Raw genomic sequence first — 20466 nt, 5'->3', positions numbered from 1 at the left:
TAAAGCGTCGTTTTTTGAATGATCTTTGTTTGCAATTTTGGCGTAAAAAGGTGAATGACACAAAACACAACTGGAAATAGATATAGAAATTGCGAAAACAATAGATGTAGAGTAATTAATACCGCTGCCAAATTTTTTCAAACAGCAGCCGTCGGCGGCCAACTTCGCATAAAAACAGGGAGCACGAGCATCGCCATGCGGGGTCTGCTAGTAATGTATAAAGTTAAAGCTAAAGGGGTATGAAGACAGCACTATATGATTGTAAGCAATTAGATACGAATGCGTAACTCAATTAAAAATTAAATGGTAATTTTCAAAACTAAATAGCCGGAAAATACTAAAAAGGTTTGAGACAGTTTGGAGCAAAAAAAGTGTCAGAGGCACGTTTCAGTAAGACACAGTAAGAACGTGCGAAAGGTGTTCCGACGTCAACGCGTAAACTTGACACGTCACCAAGTTTGGATTTATTTTTTACATGCAACATAAATTAAGAACATTTCAGTTCATACAAATACAATTATCAAAAAAGGATAATTTTACAATATTTGTTCTTTCTCAACTGAGCATTATTTATTCAGAATGAGCTTCAAAACGTTTAACACAAAATTTACTTAACTTGGTAAAAAACAGATTATTCTTTCTGCATGCTGGACCGAAGCTAGACTCGCTCAAAAACTTGTGAGAATTTTTGCTAGGGAACAGTATCAATCGGTTATGACTGTTGGCTCTCCAGTTAAAATTCGTTTTGAAAATGCGCACTGTGTAAACGTGCCCCGGTCTACCCTAAACTCAAACCTGTTTTCATGCTTTTTTTTGTAATTTTTTTTTTTGTGCGGCATATGAACATTTCAAACAGATTGGGACTCCTATTCCTATTCAGAGTCACAACTGACTACAAGTGTATTTATGTCGAGGACTGCGTACTAAGTGCCTTGCCTCCATTATTTTATATACCGATAGATGGCAGCACCATCACCGGATCGAACAGTTGATGAGAATTTAGAACTAGTCCAGGAGCTAATAGCTGCCTAGTACTAGCACCCCCAGAGGTATCGTTTCACTTGGAGGACATTGAGACCACGAGCATATGTAACGTCGCCCAGTCCCCTTTAATGACGACGGTGGGTCTTTGACCATCGAGGTTCGAATCCAGGACCCTCCGGCCCCGAATCCGACACTCTACCGATCGGGCTACCACGGCCCCTAGATTGGGACTCAATAGACGAAATTATTCATAAAACGAATGCGAAGTAGTACCTTCAAGTGACGACAGGGGCACCCCGATGGGAGATCACTGTGACCTCCCAAAATTTTCCTTATTCGGGAAATTTTTTCTGACGTTTCGGCAAAAATTTTGTCATTTGGTTTATTTTGATTACGTTTGCAGAAGCAATTCCTACTTATTTCGTAAGTTTTTGAATTCTTTTCTACGTCAGACGTTTTTTATGCGGCCCCTACTATCCACCGCATTAAAATAAATAAATAAAAAACTGTTGGGAAAATAACTTTTTGTAGCTAAGCGTAATGTTTCGAACGACATTTTTTAGTGCGATTTTTTTTTTATGAAGTCCCTATCCACCACATAAAAACATGTTTGGGTGTGTATTGTATGCATTGTAAATGACGACAGCACTTTTTTATTATTCTAAATTTTAGTTAAAATAGGATTAAAGGAAACTAAATCAATGATGAACTTTTATGTTCACAAAAGTAAGCAAACAATTTTTAATAGGCTATCTTCAGGCCAAAAAAAAAACAAGAAATAATTATTTTATTTGAAACCGCCAGTAGCTCAAAATGGACTCCAGTTCCTGTGGAAATACATATTCCGGTGTTCTAGTGTACACCGGAATATGTGAGATGATTCGATCTTTGGTTCGACATGATGATTCGATCACTCGATCAGTAGATGATTCGATCTTCGGTTCGACAGCCAAACCGACGATTGAAACCTCAATCAATCAATTAATAAAATAGCCTCAATCTGTGGCTTGAGTGTTTGACTGAGAGTCAAAAAGTCTGGTGACTACGGACGTTATCCTGCAAATGAAGTAGAAAAATTTAGTCCCATTTGAAAAGAAAAACTCTCGACTTTACATGTTTATTAGACAGAAACAGCATTCAAACAACAGTATCCGACAGCCAGACCCTGGCATAATTGAAGTTTGACATCTTAAATTCAATTTTTTTTTCTCTATCACGAATGAGGTCGTTTCCGAAGATTTAAAAATATTTTTTCTTGCAATAGCATTGTTTAAAAACATAGGATTTGACCTATTTTTTAAAAATTATTACACAATGTTTAATATTTTTAAAAAAAAAATTTTAATCAATGCGCAGATTCGAATTCCTTTCTTACGCTTCTGCGCATGACATCACAAGTGATGAAATGCTTTTCACGGATGCATTGGCGCAGAGCGCAGCAGTTAATTCGCTTCTTTACACACATGTACTGGCAACGATAGGGTTGATAGTACGCGTAGAGTGCAATATTTAATTCGCTTTAGAATTATCATAACCTGGAAACGCGGCGACAGCAAGAGTAAACATTCAGCTCGCCATCGGAGATGCGCCAAAGTTCATCACTTGAGGCGTCAGAAAGACCACGTCTTATTTCAAGAATCGGACATTTAAAATAATAATAATAATAATAATTAAAAATTAATCGTTTTGAAAATAAAAGATTTTCCTCGCTCCATTTTTTTTTTTTTTTTTTTGCTCATTCTATCAACTTCAGTGGCTAAAAGTAGTAGTTTAGACTGATGGAAACACCCCGTCAAACTCGTTGGGTTTCTTCGTTTAGCTTTGTTTCAAAAAAATGGCTCATATTGCCATTACATTTGCAAAAACCATAATTTTAATTCAAGATGTCAAAATACAAATCAATGCCAAGGACTGAATGCTTAGGACTGGATGCTTCATGCTGTTTTCATCTAAAAAGGGTTTTGTGAAGTCGAGAGGATCTTGCAAAAGCAAAATCGATTCCAGGGAACCAGGGACCACTGCTTAGGAGAAGGTCCCGATTGAGGAGGCCGGTGAACAATGCTGCTCGCGGAGGCCCAGCACCTTATAAATTTGCATTATAAGAAGTTTGCCAGACGTCCCGATTTTCAGAAAAAAACCCGGTGTCCTGGTCAGTTTACCTCACGTCCCGGTGAAACATATAATTGATTACTGATGACCAAAAATGTCTAAAAATAATTAACTACTGTCTGACCACGGATTGTATGGAAAGACAAACATCCATTTTACAGCCGTAAATGGACAAATCTGATTTTTTACCGATTTCAGCTTTTGCAGAAGCAGTCTCATTCAAATGAGCGGAATACGTGCATCAAATTTTTACTTTTCTCCCATATTCACATAGATTCGTCTTATCTGGACGTTTGAAAATTCCATGCAATCCGTGGTTGGATAGTATGAAGGGTTATTTAGGATGATTACTTTGTCACTTGAAACATTGATTTGTAAAATTAATACCGGATTAGCATGTGAGGATTTTTTTAACAAGATTAAAACCAAAATATTGTTAAAAAATTTTGTTCCTTATTTAAGGTGTTCCTTCTTCCTCTTCAGAACTCTTTTTTCGTTAAAAATATTTTTTTTCGGGGGGGGGGTGATAATATTCTGATTTTTTATCCATATTTGAACTCTTTTACGATGTAGCAACGTATGTCTCAAAAAATATTCCCTTTCTCTAGAAAAATGATGTTGCGTCTAGCGAGAATTGTACAGTAAGGAATAAAAATGAAACCTATCTAATGAAGGTATCCATTTCAATTTTACATGTTTGCCTTTGGGTACAAGATAGAAATAAATCGATTAGAAATTCGTTTACTTTTCTCCAGATACAAAGATATAAACGTCATCTTTCAGAACTCGTCGAAAACAGAAATAAGAAACTAAGATAAAATGCATCAGCAATGTGAGTCGACGTTCTATTTACTACGCCAGCTGAGAAAAACGACTCGGTTACGAAAAGCAACACCAAGAGAAAAAAAAAAGTATTTTCAGCGTTGGGTAAAATAGAGTGGATTTCTTGGTTTGTTTACTCCTTATAAAGAATGGAGGTGCAAAAATGGAATATGAGGTAGATAAAATGGAGCACTTTTCTTGATTGGACTTTCTGAATGGAAGGATTCCTTTTTCTAGTCTTTTCATAACTTTTCCCAGCAGCTAATGATTCTTTTAAAGTGAATAGATAGAATGACTGAAAATGAAATCTTTCAGACCTCACTCTTCTTTAAGCAATAAGGATTTGTTTATGTTAACTTTGAAAGTGAGGTATTTGAGAAAAATAGCGGAGATTTAGTATAAAAAAATATAGTAAATATTCCACCCTACAGAGTGCCATTCGGTGAAACACGAACACTTAGTATTTAGAAATATATTTTATTTTTATTCGTAGCTATATTCGATACAAATATTATAACGCGCACTAGTATACAACAATTTCCTGCTACTTTTAATTCGGTATTTTTAGAACTTTTTGCGATATTTGTCAGACAGTCAAACCCGAGATGATATAAACAATATGAGGCAGTGAGAAGCAAAGGGATGTAAGCGGCAAAATTTGAAATTGGGAGATAACCAGTACAAATGGTAGGTAAACCTCTCCTCTATTTTGGGGAAAAATATAGTACTAGTAGCTCTGGTAGTTGCTGGTATACTAGCATAATCTAAAAAAAGTTTGTAATGAAAGCCTACCAAGGACCGAAACTTTAAAATTGTTTTACTCAAAACTTGAAAATGTTCATTTACATCGCTTTGCATCTCACTGCCTCATATGACGACCCTAGAAGGTACAGGTGTTGATTCAATTTTGGTGCCATTAACTTAAACGGGGTTTGAGCGATCGATTTTTTTTCTCTCGTTACTTGTGACAGATATATCTGGAGAAGTAATGAACGGAGTCAAGCAAAATTCTTTCGGCTGGTAAACCTTAGAGGGCACAAAAGCAGATTTGGCGGCAATAGCTTATAAGGGCGTGGTACAGTTGAACGTTTTTTTTTTTTTTTTTTTTTTTTTGTTCATTGCGAGTGCTTTATCTCAGTAAATAATGCAACCTTTTAGATTAAATTTTGGAAACATGTGAACTTACTCAGAATCTTCGTAAAAATTAAAAAAAAAAACTTAAAATAATTTTCAATTTACGCTCTTTGATTTTGTTTTTGCAGGGATATTTTGATAAGTAGGAAATTGGTCAGGTCATTAAATTTTTGCGTCCGTTATTTTGATAACCCTGTTATTTTGTGGTAACCCTACGGAAATTAATTTTTCCTTATTGTTTGTGTACGCATGCAAATGAAAACATTCCTCGCGCAGTCATTGGTGCCGAAAACGCCAATGAATTAAGATAACTTTTTCCCCAACTATTGAAAATTTCACCCTTTAGCGTATAGCAGAACATCTTAGTAGCGATTACATGAGCGATTATGCATACGATTCAATAATTCATAAAATATACTTAGAGAAAAAAAAACTTTTTACATTCAACAAGCGGGGAAGTATAACTTTAAAAAAAGTTGTACAGACGAATACACAATAAATTAAATTTTTATTTTCAGTGAAATATTTACCTGTATGAAGAAACAAAACTGACCAAATGAAGAAAAGTAAAGTTAAACATGTTACTGGTATTTTCAGTATGTTACCACCCTATAGCCAGGACTAAGGCAGAAATACATGGAATACACTATGGTACTAATACTATATTAGCTACCAGTTTGTTTGGCACTCTTGGCTTCCTTAAGAGGTTTTACACCTAAAGCTCAGTCACTTTCTATTAGGAGCTGACGAGTCGTAATAAGCACGAAATGACTAAGCTGGTGGTGTATTTCATGTATGTTACTGGTACTTAAGGAAATGATTTTTATTTAAGGGTAATAAATTACAAAATTATTTTCATTTATTACAAAACTTGTTTTTCTCTTAAATTACAATAAAACCGAAAAAAAGCAAAATTGTTGAAAAGTCAGTTTATTATTCATTTCTAGAATTAAAAAAAAAATAGCTTTTCTCAATTCCTAAAATACATGGGAATTAAAAAATTTAAATACTCTGATATTATATACTTTTCAAAACTCAATGCTAAAAAAATCAGTTATATTAATTCGAACAAAATTTATAGTTTATATCAATGGCACAGTTACAATGTTTGTAAAGTCTTCAGCAAAAGTGAAAACATTTTTACAATGATTGAGTGCTCAATGTAAGAGCGAGAAAACTTGTGTAATAGTTAGACTCCCATAACTGGGTAAATTTTAAGTTTAGCTCTGCTTCTATAAGCATTGTTGGCATTGTCGTTGACTGCTAACAACTGCAGTCAATATAATCAAAATATTTAACTCATATAATCAACGCTCCAGTAGCAAGAGTCGAGCGAGTCGAGAAGTTATTTACTTGATTCATTAAGTTGGCAGATAGTTGGATGGATATAAATGGGGTCCTCACAAACTGAGGCTGCTAGATGTCTCAATATGTCTCACAATATGGTCCAACGCCTGAGGGATTAATTCCGATCCGATAACTTTGTGTGCGTGTGTCTTTATTTATCTATTGAACTTTTTTTTTGGTCTCCTTCAAAGAAGAACTGATTACTGCTTGTTTGTTCCAAATGTCTCAAAGCATATTTGGTACAAATCTTTTTAATTAATAATCCTGGAAGTTATTGTATTAGTTTTTCGCTGAACCAAAGAAGCAAATTTCTTAAATAGAATTATCGTTTGAACCAGGCATATCAATATCCTTTTTATTTTCACACACAAATGCAGGGACATTGTTAGGGCAATTACTAACGATTTAAAGGTATTAGGAGATACATGAGGCAGAGCTAAAGTGGATCAAATCCATTTTGACTTGATCCTGAACGCCTCGTTTTAAAAAGAAGATTTTGACACTGAAATGATACGTTTATAAATGATGCTTTCGGTGATTAAGTGGATGAAGTCGAAATGTATTTAATCCACTTTAGCTGTGAACGCCTCATTTTAAAAAGTAGATTTTGCCACCGAAATATTACACTCATAAGAGAGGCTTTCGATGCATAAGTGAATCAAGTCACAATGGATTTAATCCTCTTAATATTTAAGTAAAAATTTAAAATTTAACAAAAACTTGAATGCTTCATGCGTCACATAAGCTTCAACCTTATTTTTATTAATGTTCGAATACAAATAAAATGCAAATCACACATTTTTTCATGATACTGAGACTTCACAACCTTATTAGCATACATAGTGATAAGGTAACGTACAAAAATACTCAGTATAGCTCCAATTATTCGAATTAATTGGGACAGAACCCTTCTGAACAATCAAGAATTGAGATAGTTGATTTTGTCTGAAAAAAAAATTTCTTCCTTAATTAATTATTGAAGGTGTGTTGAAAATGGGGAATAAGAACTATCTTCAAAGAAAAGGTGCTTTAAGTTAATCACACGAAAGGCAACGTTTTACTTGTTAAGCGTACTTACAGAATTAGTACAGTGTGTTCACACCATACTTTAAATGAAAGTCATTGCTTCCTGAATATCTGTGTCATGGTAAAATGTTTGACCAGTTTTTTAGAGGCATCAGCGCGTAGACAGAATCATTCTTTTACGAATACTAATTCAGAAAGTAATTCGAATAATCAGCAATTTGGATGTTAAGAGTTGTACTTCCTTTTTTACTTTCTTTTACAAAAAAGGAAGTATTGTATTCGCGAAAAAAATTTCACTCAAAATTCGGCCTTAATTTCTATTTTGCTCACCCTCGAATTAATGTTGAGTTTTTTTCTCAACCCGACCACACACGGATAAGTGCCTAAGAACGTGTATACACCCGAAATATCCATTTTGACATACCCCGAGTTAATTACAACGACTTTTCTCGTGACGTCCGTATGTACGTATGTGTATCTGTGCGTATGTGCGGATGTCGAATGTCGTATGTGCGTATGTATGTCGCATAACTTAAGAACGGTATGTCCTAGAAATTTGAAATTTGGTACGTAGGCTCCTAGTGGGGTCTAGTTGTGCACCTCCTGTTTTAGTTGCATTCGGGTGTTTCTAAAGGGATCTTTTGCCCCTTTTTGGGAGGAAATCATTGTTAATTTCGATGGATACTCAAGTGGTGTTATAATTTGGCGGACACTTGGCGATATATCGACAGTCTTTTGGTCTTAAGTTTTTTCGCCAACTTGGCGAAAAATTTGGCGATTTTTAAAATTTGATTTCAATTTGACCACTGGTAGTGATATTTAGAGAGTAAATTATTGAATCACATTAAAATTGCCAATAATGGGAAAATTACATTAAATTGGAGTAAAAGGAAGTCAAGTGATGCACACATCAGCTCGTTTTGTAATACGTCTTAAATTTCCCTGCTCTATCGCATAGTTTACGGTCCTCATAGGGGTAAACTTTATACGTTTTACTATCGCTATTTTAACTCCCTTATTTTGAGGCAATGACAAGTAAAAAAAAAACCTCTCAAACATAAAGAATAAAAGTATTAGCAGAAAAATAAAATCTCTAAATTGGATTTTTTTGTCGAATTACCTATATATTATGAAATTAGAAAAGATCTTGAAAATAATGGAACAATTTTCCCGTCAAAAAAGATTAAGCCATATTTTCTCATTACGATCTGGAAACCATTTCATATCTTTTTTCACTATACACATTTCCTGCCTTATATATATTTGATCGGTGTTATTCTAGTTATCTTATTTCAAGTTTACAATTCTGGTTGTATCCGTTGGGCTTAACATCACATGTTTTTTGAAGGTTAAATGAACGGGTTATTTCCGTGAAAATGGTACAAATTATGTTTGAAACTGGATTCTTTTAAACAAATTCTTAAAACTGCCGCCAATTAATCATATTTTTTATCTGTTATCACATTAATTTTGTGCTACGCAATTGTTCGTACATAAGTAATTTAAAAAAGGATCAAATTTTTGTTTTTTGTGGAACATTCAGGAGAATGTTAAGTGTTCCTGATCTTGTTATCAATAAGAATGAAATGAAACAGTATGCATGATCATGAAAAAAATTGTTTTGTATTAATGTCTCAACATTTTCTATATTTTGCATTGTCGCATTGTATTTGCTATTTCGAAAATGAATTAACAACTAAATAGAATCTGATAATGTTTTCAAGAAGATTACGTAGCACAACTTTCATGATTATTTAACTGCCTTGTATTTTAAAGTCATCCAGCAAGGTGAGTATTTTTTTTTTTCTGATAGTTACTTTAAATGCTATATGTTACATTTGAATGTTATGCTATACTATTCTTTTTGAATGTTATGATGTTACACATTGACCCCTGTGTTACGTTTAAATTAGTGATATTTTTTTTAACATAGCGGACAGAATTACAGTTGCAAAACACCAGATGGAATGGCAGTTATTTTATTTTATTCTTGTTTTGTAAGTGTAAGTTTTTTTTATTTTTTTTATTTCTTTTTATTTATTATTATTATTTTTTATCATTATGATTTGAACGCTTTTTTATAGAATCATTTGTCTACTCTTTTTTTTTTTTTTGTTAAATCAACGCCCTTTAATACTTAATGTCTGTCGCTTTTTCGCGTTTAACATAGAGCAAAAGTGATCCCAAATCGGGGGAACGTGGATAATTCAATTTTGGTACCCCTGCCACTGCCACCGATCGGAAGGCATTAGAATATAATAGCGAATAACACAATTGGTTAATTTCAAAGTTTAAATTTTGAAAATAACCAATTAACAGTTTGATTTGATTTGTTGGATCTATCGCCATATCAGCGGTATCCCTGTTTCGCGCCAGGTAGTGTTGAAAGGTATACCGGAAGTCAGAGTGGGCGTTTGAGGGCAGTACATTTTTTGAGGCAAATGTGTTAGGCTTTTAGTATAAAGAAGGGTTTGGTTAAACAGAGTGGTATTACTTACTCTATATATTACATACGCACAAACCGTCGATACTATATTACACCAAAATGAAAGAGGAATCAATAAAAATGTGATTAGTAGTTAGACAGTATTAAAACTATTAAATCAAATTTACAAGTTTCACAAATGATTTGTTATATTCTTTAGATAAGAATTCCTAAATGTTCAATAACAAATATACGTCGCTGTTCAGTAAGTAATAAGACTAATTTTGCTGCGCGAAACCACTCATTGGAATGTTAATTTCTGTGGCACGAATAATGTCTGTTGTTTGTATTAACAAAAGCTACCGATAAGTTGCTGCATACAGAAACATGTTCCTGAGTATCACGTGATTGAATTGAAGCCCGTTGGCGGGCGCTTACAAGACGCAGCCAGTTGTCAAGATGAAAGCGTCGTTGGAGCAGAGTTATACGATTAAAGTTTGTTTTCGTCTGCAAAAATCAACATCGGAGATCTTTGATATGATACGTGAAGTTTTCAACCACGGAGCAATGCTTAGAGTTGGTACTTTTAGCCGGCCGGTTAGGTTTTAAGGAAGGCAGGCAAAATGTGGAAGACATTGAACGTGAGGGACAACTTTCAACGTCCATCACAGAAACTATGATTAACACCGCTGTTATTATCATCAAGAAGAATCACGTAATTATTTTACATCAGTGATTTCTGGCTTATTCTTCAACTAAATAAACCATTGTGAGGGAAACATTTTGAAAGCAACAAAGCATGTCTAAAGTCAGCGGAAGCGGTTTTGAAAGAGCTCTGACAAACTTAATTTTCACAAGTTTTTCAGAAGTGAACAGAAGATCGGGACAAATGCATTTTTAGTACCGCAAAATTTATTCTTAAAAAAACCATGTACATTATGACGATTGAAGTCATTCCGTATTTTTTACAAATTTAGTCTTATTACTTATTGAACAGCCCTCGTAGATTCTCTCGCTCACCTAAACTTTTAAACTATCCATTGCAAAGATATCAAAACTCAGCACTTAAAGTGCAGCAAGTCATCGCTATATTAAGAATGATTTTCAAGAAATAATAGTTTTTTAAACAGAATGTAAACAACACTCACCTAGGTGGAGGATTTCCTTCTGCTTCACAAACTAAACGAGTTCCTTGATATAAACTGACTGTTGTTCTAGATGATGGATTAAGTCCAGTAATTTTTGGCTTGTCTGAAAACACAAATATATAGTTAAATAACGAATAAATGAAAAAAAATTAAAAAGCTCATACGAAAAAAATATTAGAAGATATGCCTAGGACTGATTGTTTTCAATTTCATGAAAGGATAAATATCAAAAGTGGAAAAGCATTTTTAAAAAATGGGAAATAGAAATCAGCGGTTGAAAGTTAATTTAATGAGCACAGAACCAAAAATAATACATAGAATGTCGAACATTTTAAGAATGTCAGGTTACTTCCTGCGCGATAAATTCTCTCTCATTAAAGCATTTGCTTGTTTGTTTTTATCCTTTTGAACTACGTAATAGGCGATAACTACAAAGATACGAGTAATTGACAAAGAAAAATATCCAATTTTGCTACAATTATTAAGGCAGCGCTAGGTTCCTTATTATTCACTGGTCCATTCACGTCATTAAAAATCTTACTTCAAAATACATCTCCAAGATTAAAAAATATATACAAAAATGTTTATGCATTTAACTTTTGAAATAGATTAAATCATTCAGTTTATAAACTTAAAATAAAAAATAAAAAAAACCAGTAAAATTATCTGTAAACCTGATAGCATACTAAGTTTGAAACATTGAAATGCAGAAATCTATTATTTAGGGGATTGGGATTGAAAGGAAATAATTAAGATAACATACGCTTTTCAATATAAGCAAATAATAAATTTGATTTGAAAATTTCAGTGAATTAAATAATGAACCGTGCATTTTACGAATAAACTAGTTGCGTCGCTCGGCTTTGCACGGTCCAGGTCAAAAAAAAAAAAAAAAAAAAAAAAATGTCAGGTGACGCGGTTTCGACAATCAGGCTTGAAGAAAAAAAAACATTAAAATTCTGCGGCAGATTGCGGAAAAATAAAAAAAAAAGGAAACGCTTTATATTTCCCGATTACAGAAAAAGCTTTAGAACAAAATCCAGAATTTTATTTGTTCATATTCGAGAAAAGCACTGGAAACAGATGTTTCTTCTCAATGATTTTCTTCATGCTACAAATTTTAATAAAAGCATTGTTCCGGAAAGTTGAGTTGAAGCACTGAATAATAATTTGAATGGAGGAAAGACTTCAAAAATTAGGGATTTCATGTCGAAATCTAAGTATCATAACTAATAGTTTTTGATTGATATCTCTGCTAATTATTATTGGAGGATTATGCTAAAAAGTAAAATATAAAAACGGGAGAAAAACGAATCGATCAATACCTGTTTCAATGGTCAGTTCACTGCCATTCGGGAGAAGTAACACGGTCATACATACGCTCAACTTAGAATTATATTGTACATTCAAAAACAAAAAGTGGGAAAATTTCACTTAACCTCCTGTATGGATAAGGCAAGGTGAAAAATAATAATTTTTCCTATTTAGTTGTTGAAAACTTTTTTCCTAAAATGAATAAACAAATGAACAACTAAATTAAATAAGGGAGCAAATAATGAAGTGGAAAACAATTTTTAATTAATATATGAGAAAAAGTAAATGAATAAATAAAATAGTAAATGAACAAAAAAATAAATGAATGATTAAATAAATAATTGAGTGATTGTAGAATCATTTTGTGAATTAATGCGCAAGTGTTTTAATAAATAAATGAATAAGTAAACGAATAGCACTATCTCACTTTGTCCCACGTGCACTTGACAAATCGTATTAAACACTTAAAATCTAAACATGCCTAATATTAATCAAAAATGTGCTGTAATTGTCATCAGTAGATCTCAATGCTTTCCATGTTAATAAAAAAGATTTTATCATTTTACAATAACAGAAGTTATTTGACATGAACCACAAAATGTTGATTATGTCATGAGGTGCATCAAAGCAGGAAAATTAGTTGTTTCATTATATACCTTGATCCTTAGAGCAATTTAGTTTTTACCTGGAATTATTTATAGTAGGCTTAAGAAAAAAGTTAAAATATTGATAGATAGGTGACACTGAAAACTGTGAAGATATTTTTCCTTTTCACATAGCTTATTCATTTCTTTGTGCCCCAAATTCTTCTACATATATGTAAACTCAATTAACAACTAAAAGCTAACGGGTAACTAAAAAATTGTCTGCGGACACTCTCTTGTGTCAAGACTAAATTTGACGACCTACTTTCTTCTCAAGTTTTCTACTTTTTCTTTTTTTCAAATATTGTAAATTGACACTGATATTATCAAATTATGAACATTAATGTTAGGAATATGGATTATATCTACATGTTTCCTCTTATAATTTATATAAATAAATAAATAAATAAATAAATAAATAAATAAATAAATAAATAATGGCGTTCACCAAGTGCACACGCCACTTGAGGATATTGGGCTTGCTGCAAGTTATTTTTTTCTTTATACTGCAGACTATACTATCGGTAGATTTATGCATATTGTAGCAAAAAAAAAGATATTTTTTCTAAAGTTAAGTATTTTTTCATTAAAGTAAATTCAAATTAAAATATTATATACTATGAAACATTATGCAACGTTATTATTGTTATTTTAATTTAGCAAAGTAAATAAAGTTCATTTTATGGTAATGTCCAATAATTTCATTAGATAAGTCTTGCACAATGATCTGATAAAAAGAAAAATTGTAAATAGCAAATTATTTTAATTTTTCTCTTATTGTCAATAACTGCATACAGAAATAAATATGTTCTGAAGTTATTTCTCAAGTGTTACTTCGTTTTACGATGTCACGAATTTCTTAAAATTCAACTGCACTTAAGTGGTCATTTGTTGGTTAGACTACCCAAAATCGGTCTACAAACCTTTCCTTTTCATATTTTATATTATTAAATTTAAGAATATTTTTAGATAAAAATGTTAGCTAAAGGGACCTAAGATTATTTAAATTCCAATGTTGAATGAAGGAAGAAGAAAGGTCCCTGACGAAACTTTTAATTCTATACATAAGTGTTTCGAGAAAAAGAGAGACGTTTTAATACCACTCTAGAATTGATAAATCTGAATTGCTGGCTGCATTGTTCAAAAGTTTCAAAAGAATATTTTTAGTAGCGTTTGTGTCAGTTTCAGCTGAAAATATCAGTTGATACAGAACAAACAAACCATTGATAAATAAAAGGGTCAGTCAGTCAAAAGCATGTGCGAATGACGTTTTTGATCGAAATGAAGTTGAAAGCCGAAGCCGATTTCTTTTGGGACAGCAGCCTTTGTCCGAGTTAAGTCCCAACTCCAGCCCTCTAAACTTTTCCTTTTTTCCATACATTATTTTTATTATTATTTATTCCGCTTTTGAATTCTTTCACAAAAGTTTTCTCTAGTTGTATTTTATTCCTTGGCCTTTCGTGATTGGTCCATTCGCCCTGGAAATCTAGAAATTTGCATATCAAAGATTCGCTTTCAGAGTCAACTTCTCTTCCCCAAATACGTTAAAGAAGAAGGGTTTATGCGATCATCGTTGAAAAGATTGGACTGGAAACGTACTTGGAGTCAAAGAATCCTTGGCCGGGATTAATTTTCTGGGTCTTCTTGGGAATGCCTTTGTGTCTCGAATGTTAGGCGCGTGCCGCATTCCGATATTTCAGTTCTCGGAAATTTCATTCGGTAAACACATTGTGAAAAATAGGTTTGAATATCTGTCGAAGAATTCTTCTTTCGAAGTACCAAACCGGAATGTTACTCTAAGGGCTACCATCTTTATTTAGAATCGGCGTTCAATAAGTTTATGCTAAACCACAATAAATGTATTTTTTTTAAATATAAATCTGTAACAAAACTAGAAATAAGGTAAAAATTATTGTCATATTCTTTTTTTTTCTTTGTTTATTTTTTCTTGTCAAGACTGAAAGTATAACTGAAAATATTTGTTAAACTGCACGCAATGGAACATAATGTAAGTTAAATAATTTCAGTTTCTTTTCGTATGAAATGAAATTAAATGCTAAAAAAACGGCTAAATGAAAAATAAAAATTTTCAACTAACTACAAAACAGAATCACGACCTTGAGGGACACGGATCTGACCAAAATTCTGGTAAATTCCCACTAGATATGAGTCCAAATAAAGAGGTCAACATAGGCCCAATTGCCGGGCAATAAAGATCTAAAGTTGGAATTAATTTTTTGACATCATTTTACTGTTGAATAAATAACATGAAATGCTGTTTTTGATTAATTTCTTCCTTCCTTTCAACTGGATATAATTTTAACTTTAAAGTCGAAGCATGTAAATCAGTTTCATGAAAAAAAAAAAAAAAAAACTAGCAGTAATTTACTACCGCAAAATTAATTGCTTTTTAACATTTACTCTAGCAAACTTATATAAAAAATATACATACTGTCAACATTGAAGAATTTTCTTTTTAAATGTTTAGTGTAATGTAACAAATTTTGATCCTTGAAGCTAGGGGAAGTGTACGAAAATAATACCTGTAAAAACTTAAAACATTATTTTTTATCTTCTCTAAAGTAAAAAAATAATACTTATAAATTGGGGGAAAAACAGAACTTTGTTTAGTTTAATGTTTACTTGTGGTTGAAAAAACATAGGAAGAAACAGTTTATTTCATTAAAAACGTTATTTCGTTTCTTAAGCCAAACTAGTTTATTTGGGCCCCCGTTGCAAATGTACGAAGACCTATGTGGTCAAATCACTTTACGTGGGCTCATAACTCGGGAAAATAGACCTAAGGAAGTTGCAAAAACCTTTCGATGTTTTCGTTGACTATAGATTTCGGTGAAACGTGGAGACTACCAATGGAAGAAAGTGTTGACTGTCGACTTTTAAGTAATTAATTTTAGAGCAAAAAATAAAAGGAGAAGAAATATTCTTAGTGCTGGACATTGCTCTTAAGGTCGTTGCATGCTCTCTGAGTAGCATTTCAATTTCTAATTGAAATTTGTTAATTGAAAGTTTTTTTAACACTTATTAGTAGTTAATATCAGAAACTTAAATTGTGAAATAGCATTAGAAAATGGAATGCGGAAACTATTTTCGTTTTGGACTAACTATCTGCCCAAAACGTGAATCTTGGGAGAGTGTAACTCATTATAACTGTAATACAGGTTGCATGCTATTTTTTCCCCTTGTCTTTTTTTATGACTCTAACCAATAAGATCTATTCAATTTTCTTAACGCTCTTACTTAATACACAGAAAACATGAAAGTTGGTAATTTCAATGCGGTTTCTATGTCTTTTGCAGGAGTCAGGGCAACAGTCATTTTTTGGTTTCGGGAAAACTGGAACTGATTACAAATGCATCTAGTGTGCTGAATTCGAAAGTTGCTTTGAATTAGTTTAGTGCCCGGGAGCTCAAATTTCTAAACTATAGCTTGTTAGTGAAATATTCGTGAAACGTGTTTAAATTAAGCTATACGTCAAAATGCAGAGTAAACATGAAATTTTTATTGCTAATTTATTCTGCAATTATTCAGAACCTGATTACCGAACAGGCCAAATCTTCGCCCGATTTTTGAACTAAAAATGACTAATATTGTTGTAGCCGATTGAGAAAATGAACGAAAATAAAAAAATTTATTTTTGTTATTTCCCTTTTCTTCTCTGTTCTTAAGGTGTGGGACGCTCATCAGATCAACAAATATTTTGGTTGAGAGGTTGAGCACCTCAAGATCCCTAAGATATGACTTCTCGTTCTCCGTGAGTGATTGTCTTTTTAAGGTTTGACAAAGTGGTTCTCAAGAAAATGCTTGGCCTAGAGCAAACCAATACTCTAATCGGGCAGTGCAAAAACTATGTACTATGATCCAACCCGTCACACTTCGCGTGAAGCAAACGTATGTTAGACAAAAACTCATAAATTGACCTCTACTCGTAGAAGTGTTATTACTAAACTTGTCACATCTTTACTCCAACTAGTGAAATGTCCTAGGAAGTAATTGGGTGGCACACAAACAGTAAGGCAAATAAGCAGATAAATATACATGTTTTAGAAGACTATAGTACTTGCTTTAGAAGTGCACAAAATGATCGGTTATCAAAAAGTTTTTAGTTATTAGTTTATTTTGTTGCTCTATATTATGTATCGAAACATTAAGCAAGATAGCTGAGATAAAATGAAACTGTTTCCTTTTGAAATGATCCACACTTCCCAAATTAAATGGAAATTTTACATACCTTGAATTAATAAATTGGGATTTTAAAATTTAAAACGTAGGCTGTAAATAATTTTTTTTTCTTATTTTTTAAGCGTTTAAGTTTTTCGTTTTTAAGTGGAAAACCGAATGTCGAAAGTTTCATTCTTTTACCCAAGACTTCTTTTTGTTTTAAGTAATTTCACTGTAAGTGAGCCGTGATATTACAACATTGTGACACAGTTCTAAAATATTTTGCAACGTAATGTGTCATTCTCCAAAAAAAAAAAAAAAAAAAAAAAAAAAAAAAAACAGTTTTTTTTTCATAGTAATCATTACGTTCTCCAGAAAAAGAAAACGAGTTCCGAAACATTTTTTCCAAGAAAACTTACAACTGAACCGTAAATAAAAACATCGTTTAAAATGGAACATGTACAAATGCCTCGGGATATATTAAAGAAAAGAGTCAACATACGAGAATGACAGTTTTGATGAGAAGAAATGAAACAAAAATGTCTTACAGGAAATGTTTTTTCTCGTTAAAGTAAGTCCCAGTAAAGTCATTTCCTCTCTAGATAAACGTTTTATCCGAAAGAAATTGCCGAATTTAATTTTTCTTTTTCTATTTATGAAGCTCTTTATCTTCTCTTTCCTAACTTGAAAATTATGTTTCCTTCTTTTCGTCATATATAGATATCTATAATACATATGGTTCAAAGTGAATGGTGAGGTTTCATACTTTTACCGATTTGGGAACATTAAACATACAACTATGTGGGGGGAATTTAAATGAATGAACGAGTTGTATACTTAATTTGATACTTTACCTCGAGCAGTGTAAGATGTTAAACAGATCACTCACTCATATTTTGGTATAGTCCAACCGCGAACAAATGGCCCTTGTCAATCATTTGAGAAAACTGGTATATTCCTTTAGAATAGGTAGCAAGGGAAGAAAGGACGCGTGCCATATTTTGGAGTTTAGCAATTTTTTGGTGATATGAAAAAAAAATTTCTCCCAGTATATTTTTTTATGTGGTTATTGAGACCTGAAAGATTTAAGTTGCAGCAATTTTCAATTGAAATTAATTATCGGTGGCATTGTTATCTCTGACCATTGGATGCTGGAAGAAGTAAAACCAAAACCCACTCACTTAGGTAGGATGTCACCTGTTCAATGAGACAACTGCCCTGACCTCACAAAATTAAAATTTTGTAGCTCTTTGGCTAATTTCTTAAATTCCAAGGTGACGTATTCAATCTATAGAACCAATGACGCTCTTGCAAATTCCGCTCCAACTTTTCTCTACATATCACCCCTTCACGTAAATGGACAATAATTCCAAACGGGGCGGAGCAAAGCTCAACTTTTCGTGTTCGGACTATAGACCGTCTAGGAAAGGAGATTTAGCCCTTTAAAAATGGCTCCCTAAGTCACCGGACTTGAAAATGATTCTTAAAAATGAAAATTGATTTTTTTTCGCTACGTATATGATTGATTCTACAAAATCCTAACAAAAGTATGTCCCAGTAGCCTAACACAAAAATTGTTTAACTCCAAAAGTGTTTTCATTTTTTTTTAATAGTTAGAAATAAATTATCTGATGTTATTCCACTCTTATTAAAACAATAACTCATTTAGTTTTTTTCTGCAAATTTTTGTAAATAACCAGAAAAAAGTTTCAGTTTTTCAAATGGACAAATTATTTGAAAAAATTATATCAACATTCCACAAATTCAATTTGTAGTGAAAAATTAAGCATTCTTAAAGGTGTAAAATGGCATATAAATTAAATTATTTAAATCATCAAGGTACATCGTTTAAACTTTGTCCCCAGGTTTCATGTCATTCTTCTATCCTAGTAAGGAGTGCAATTATTATAGATTAAAAAAAAGGAATTTTTGATATGCTGTGCTACAACACTGTTTATTATCACCATTTTGTTGGATTCCTTGAGTATCAACTTCATATGGTTTGTCTGATGTTCTTACGAAAACTTTGAAGTTCAAAAATGGGTACGTTACATTTTTGCTGTCATTCTCCTGGACAAAAAAAAAAAAAAAATTCTGTGTTAAATTTAAAAAGAAAAAAAAATTCACTCATAGTGTGTAGTTGAATTAAGAGGTTAGAATCGAAAAAGTGACATTATTTACCTTAATTATAATCCTGGGCTTACGCAACAGGCAAATTGTATGGAAAATGTCATACTCCTGTCCTAAAAAAAACTCTCCTAGAATTATTTCTCAAGCACTGGCAACACATCCCATAGATTATTTAAATTCGGCAAACGATAAATGAAAAATGTATCAGTGGAATAATTCTATTAATTTATTTTAATTATATTTTATTTTACTTATTTATTTATTTATTTTGTTGCTGTTCAGAGGAATCGTTCCAAAAAAGATTTATTTTTTAGTTATTTGTTTATCTAAATGTTGCTCGAATGGGTTAGTGATGTTGCTATAAATTTCATAGCTACTTTAAATTAAAAGTAAAATATATGTTATTAATATTGCTGATTCCCTTTTTGTTTTTTATGTTTGTATTTCCTGAACTATAAAACAATACGCAGGTAATGAGAAGGTAACTTTTCTTTTTGTAAATTTTATCATACTAGAAGGTTTTAATGTAGCAATCGATTTTTTTCGTTGAAATGAATGTCCATTTTTCGGAATGTAAGCTATTCAGAGTGAATAATATGGAAAACCTATATGGAACTTGTACACGAAGAAACTGGGGGTGTCCATTAAGGGAGGTTTTACATCAATTTTGTTATGTAATTTAACAGCCATACTTTTTGATTTAGGCTTTAGTTATTTATTTATTATTATAGTTACATTTTAGATAATCTATAAAGAAATTTATTTTGTAACTCTCCCGGTGCTGCTTGTCATTCTCTTGCTGTATGAAAATGTTAACTCTCTTTTGAGGGTGAAACATAGTTAAAGTGAGTTTCCTCTATTTTTCTCTATATATATTCTCTATATATATATTCTTCTATACTTTATAAGTATAATTTTTTTCAGATTTTTTTTTTTTTTTTTTTAATGTGATTGGAAAATGTCACGTTTTTGGAGAATCACCCATATACATTTCAAAGGTCATTCAGTGTTGAATAAATTTGTCGACACAAAAACCTGAAAACTTAAAATTCGTTTCAGTTTTTTTTTTTTTTTGGGGGGGGGGGGGTTGGTTGGATTCGGTTGCTTCCCTTTTTCAAGAAAAAAAAAATTGAGAGAGCATGATCAAACGCATGAGGTAAGTTACTTTTTTGTCTTTATTTTGACTTATTTTCTCTTTAAAAAA

The 20466-nt window shown here is 32.2% G+C and overlaps 1 protein-coding gene across 1 annotated transcript in view; it reads right to left on the bottom strand.

Moving 5' to 3' along the window:
- LOC129225751 (synaptogenesis protein syg-1-like) overlaps nt 1-20466 on the bottom strand; it is a 240936-nt gene that overhangs the window by 74126 nt on the left and 146344 nt on the right. The window contains exon 5 of the mRNA XM_054860249.1: nt 10996-11098. Coding sequence (XP_054716224.1) covers nt 10996-11098 — 103 coding nt within the window. The remainder of the gene's footprint in view (nt 1-10995; nt 11099-20466) is intronic.

Source organism: Uloborus diversus, chromosome 7, assembly GCF_026930045.1.
Source record: "Uloborus diversus isolate 005 chromosome 7, Udiv.v.3.1, whole genome shotgun sequence".
NCBI classification, from domain to species: Eukaryota; Metazoa; Arthropoda; class Arachnida; order Araneae; family Uloboridae; genus Uloborus; species Uloborus diversus.
This window is presented reverse-complemented; position numbering and strand designations above follow the sequence as displayed.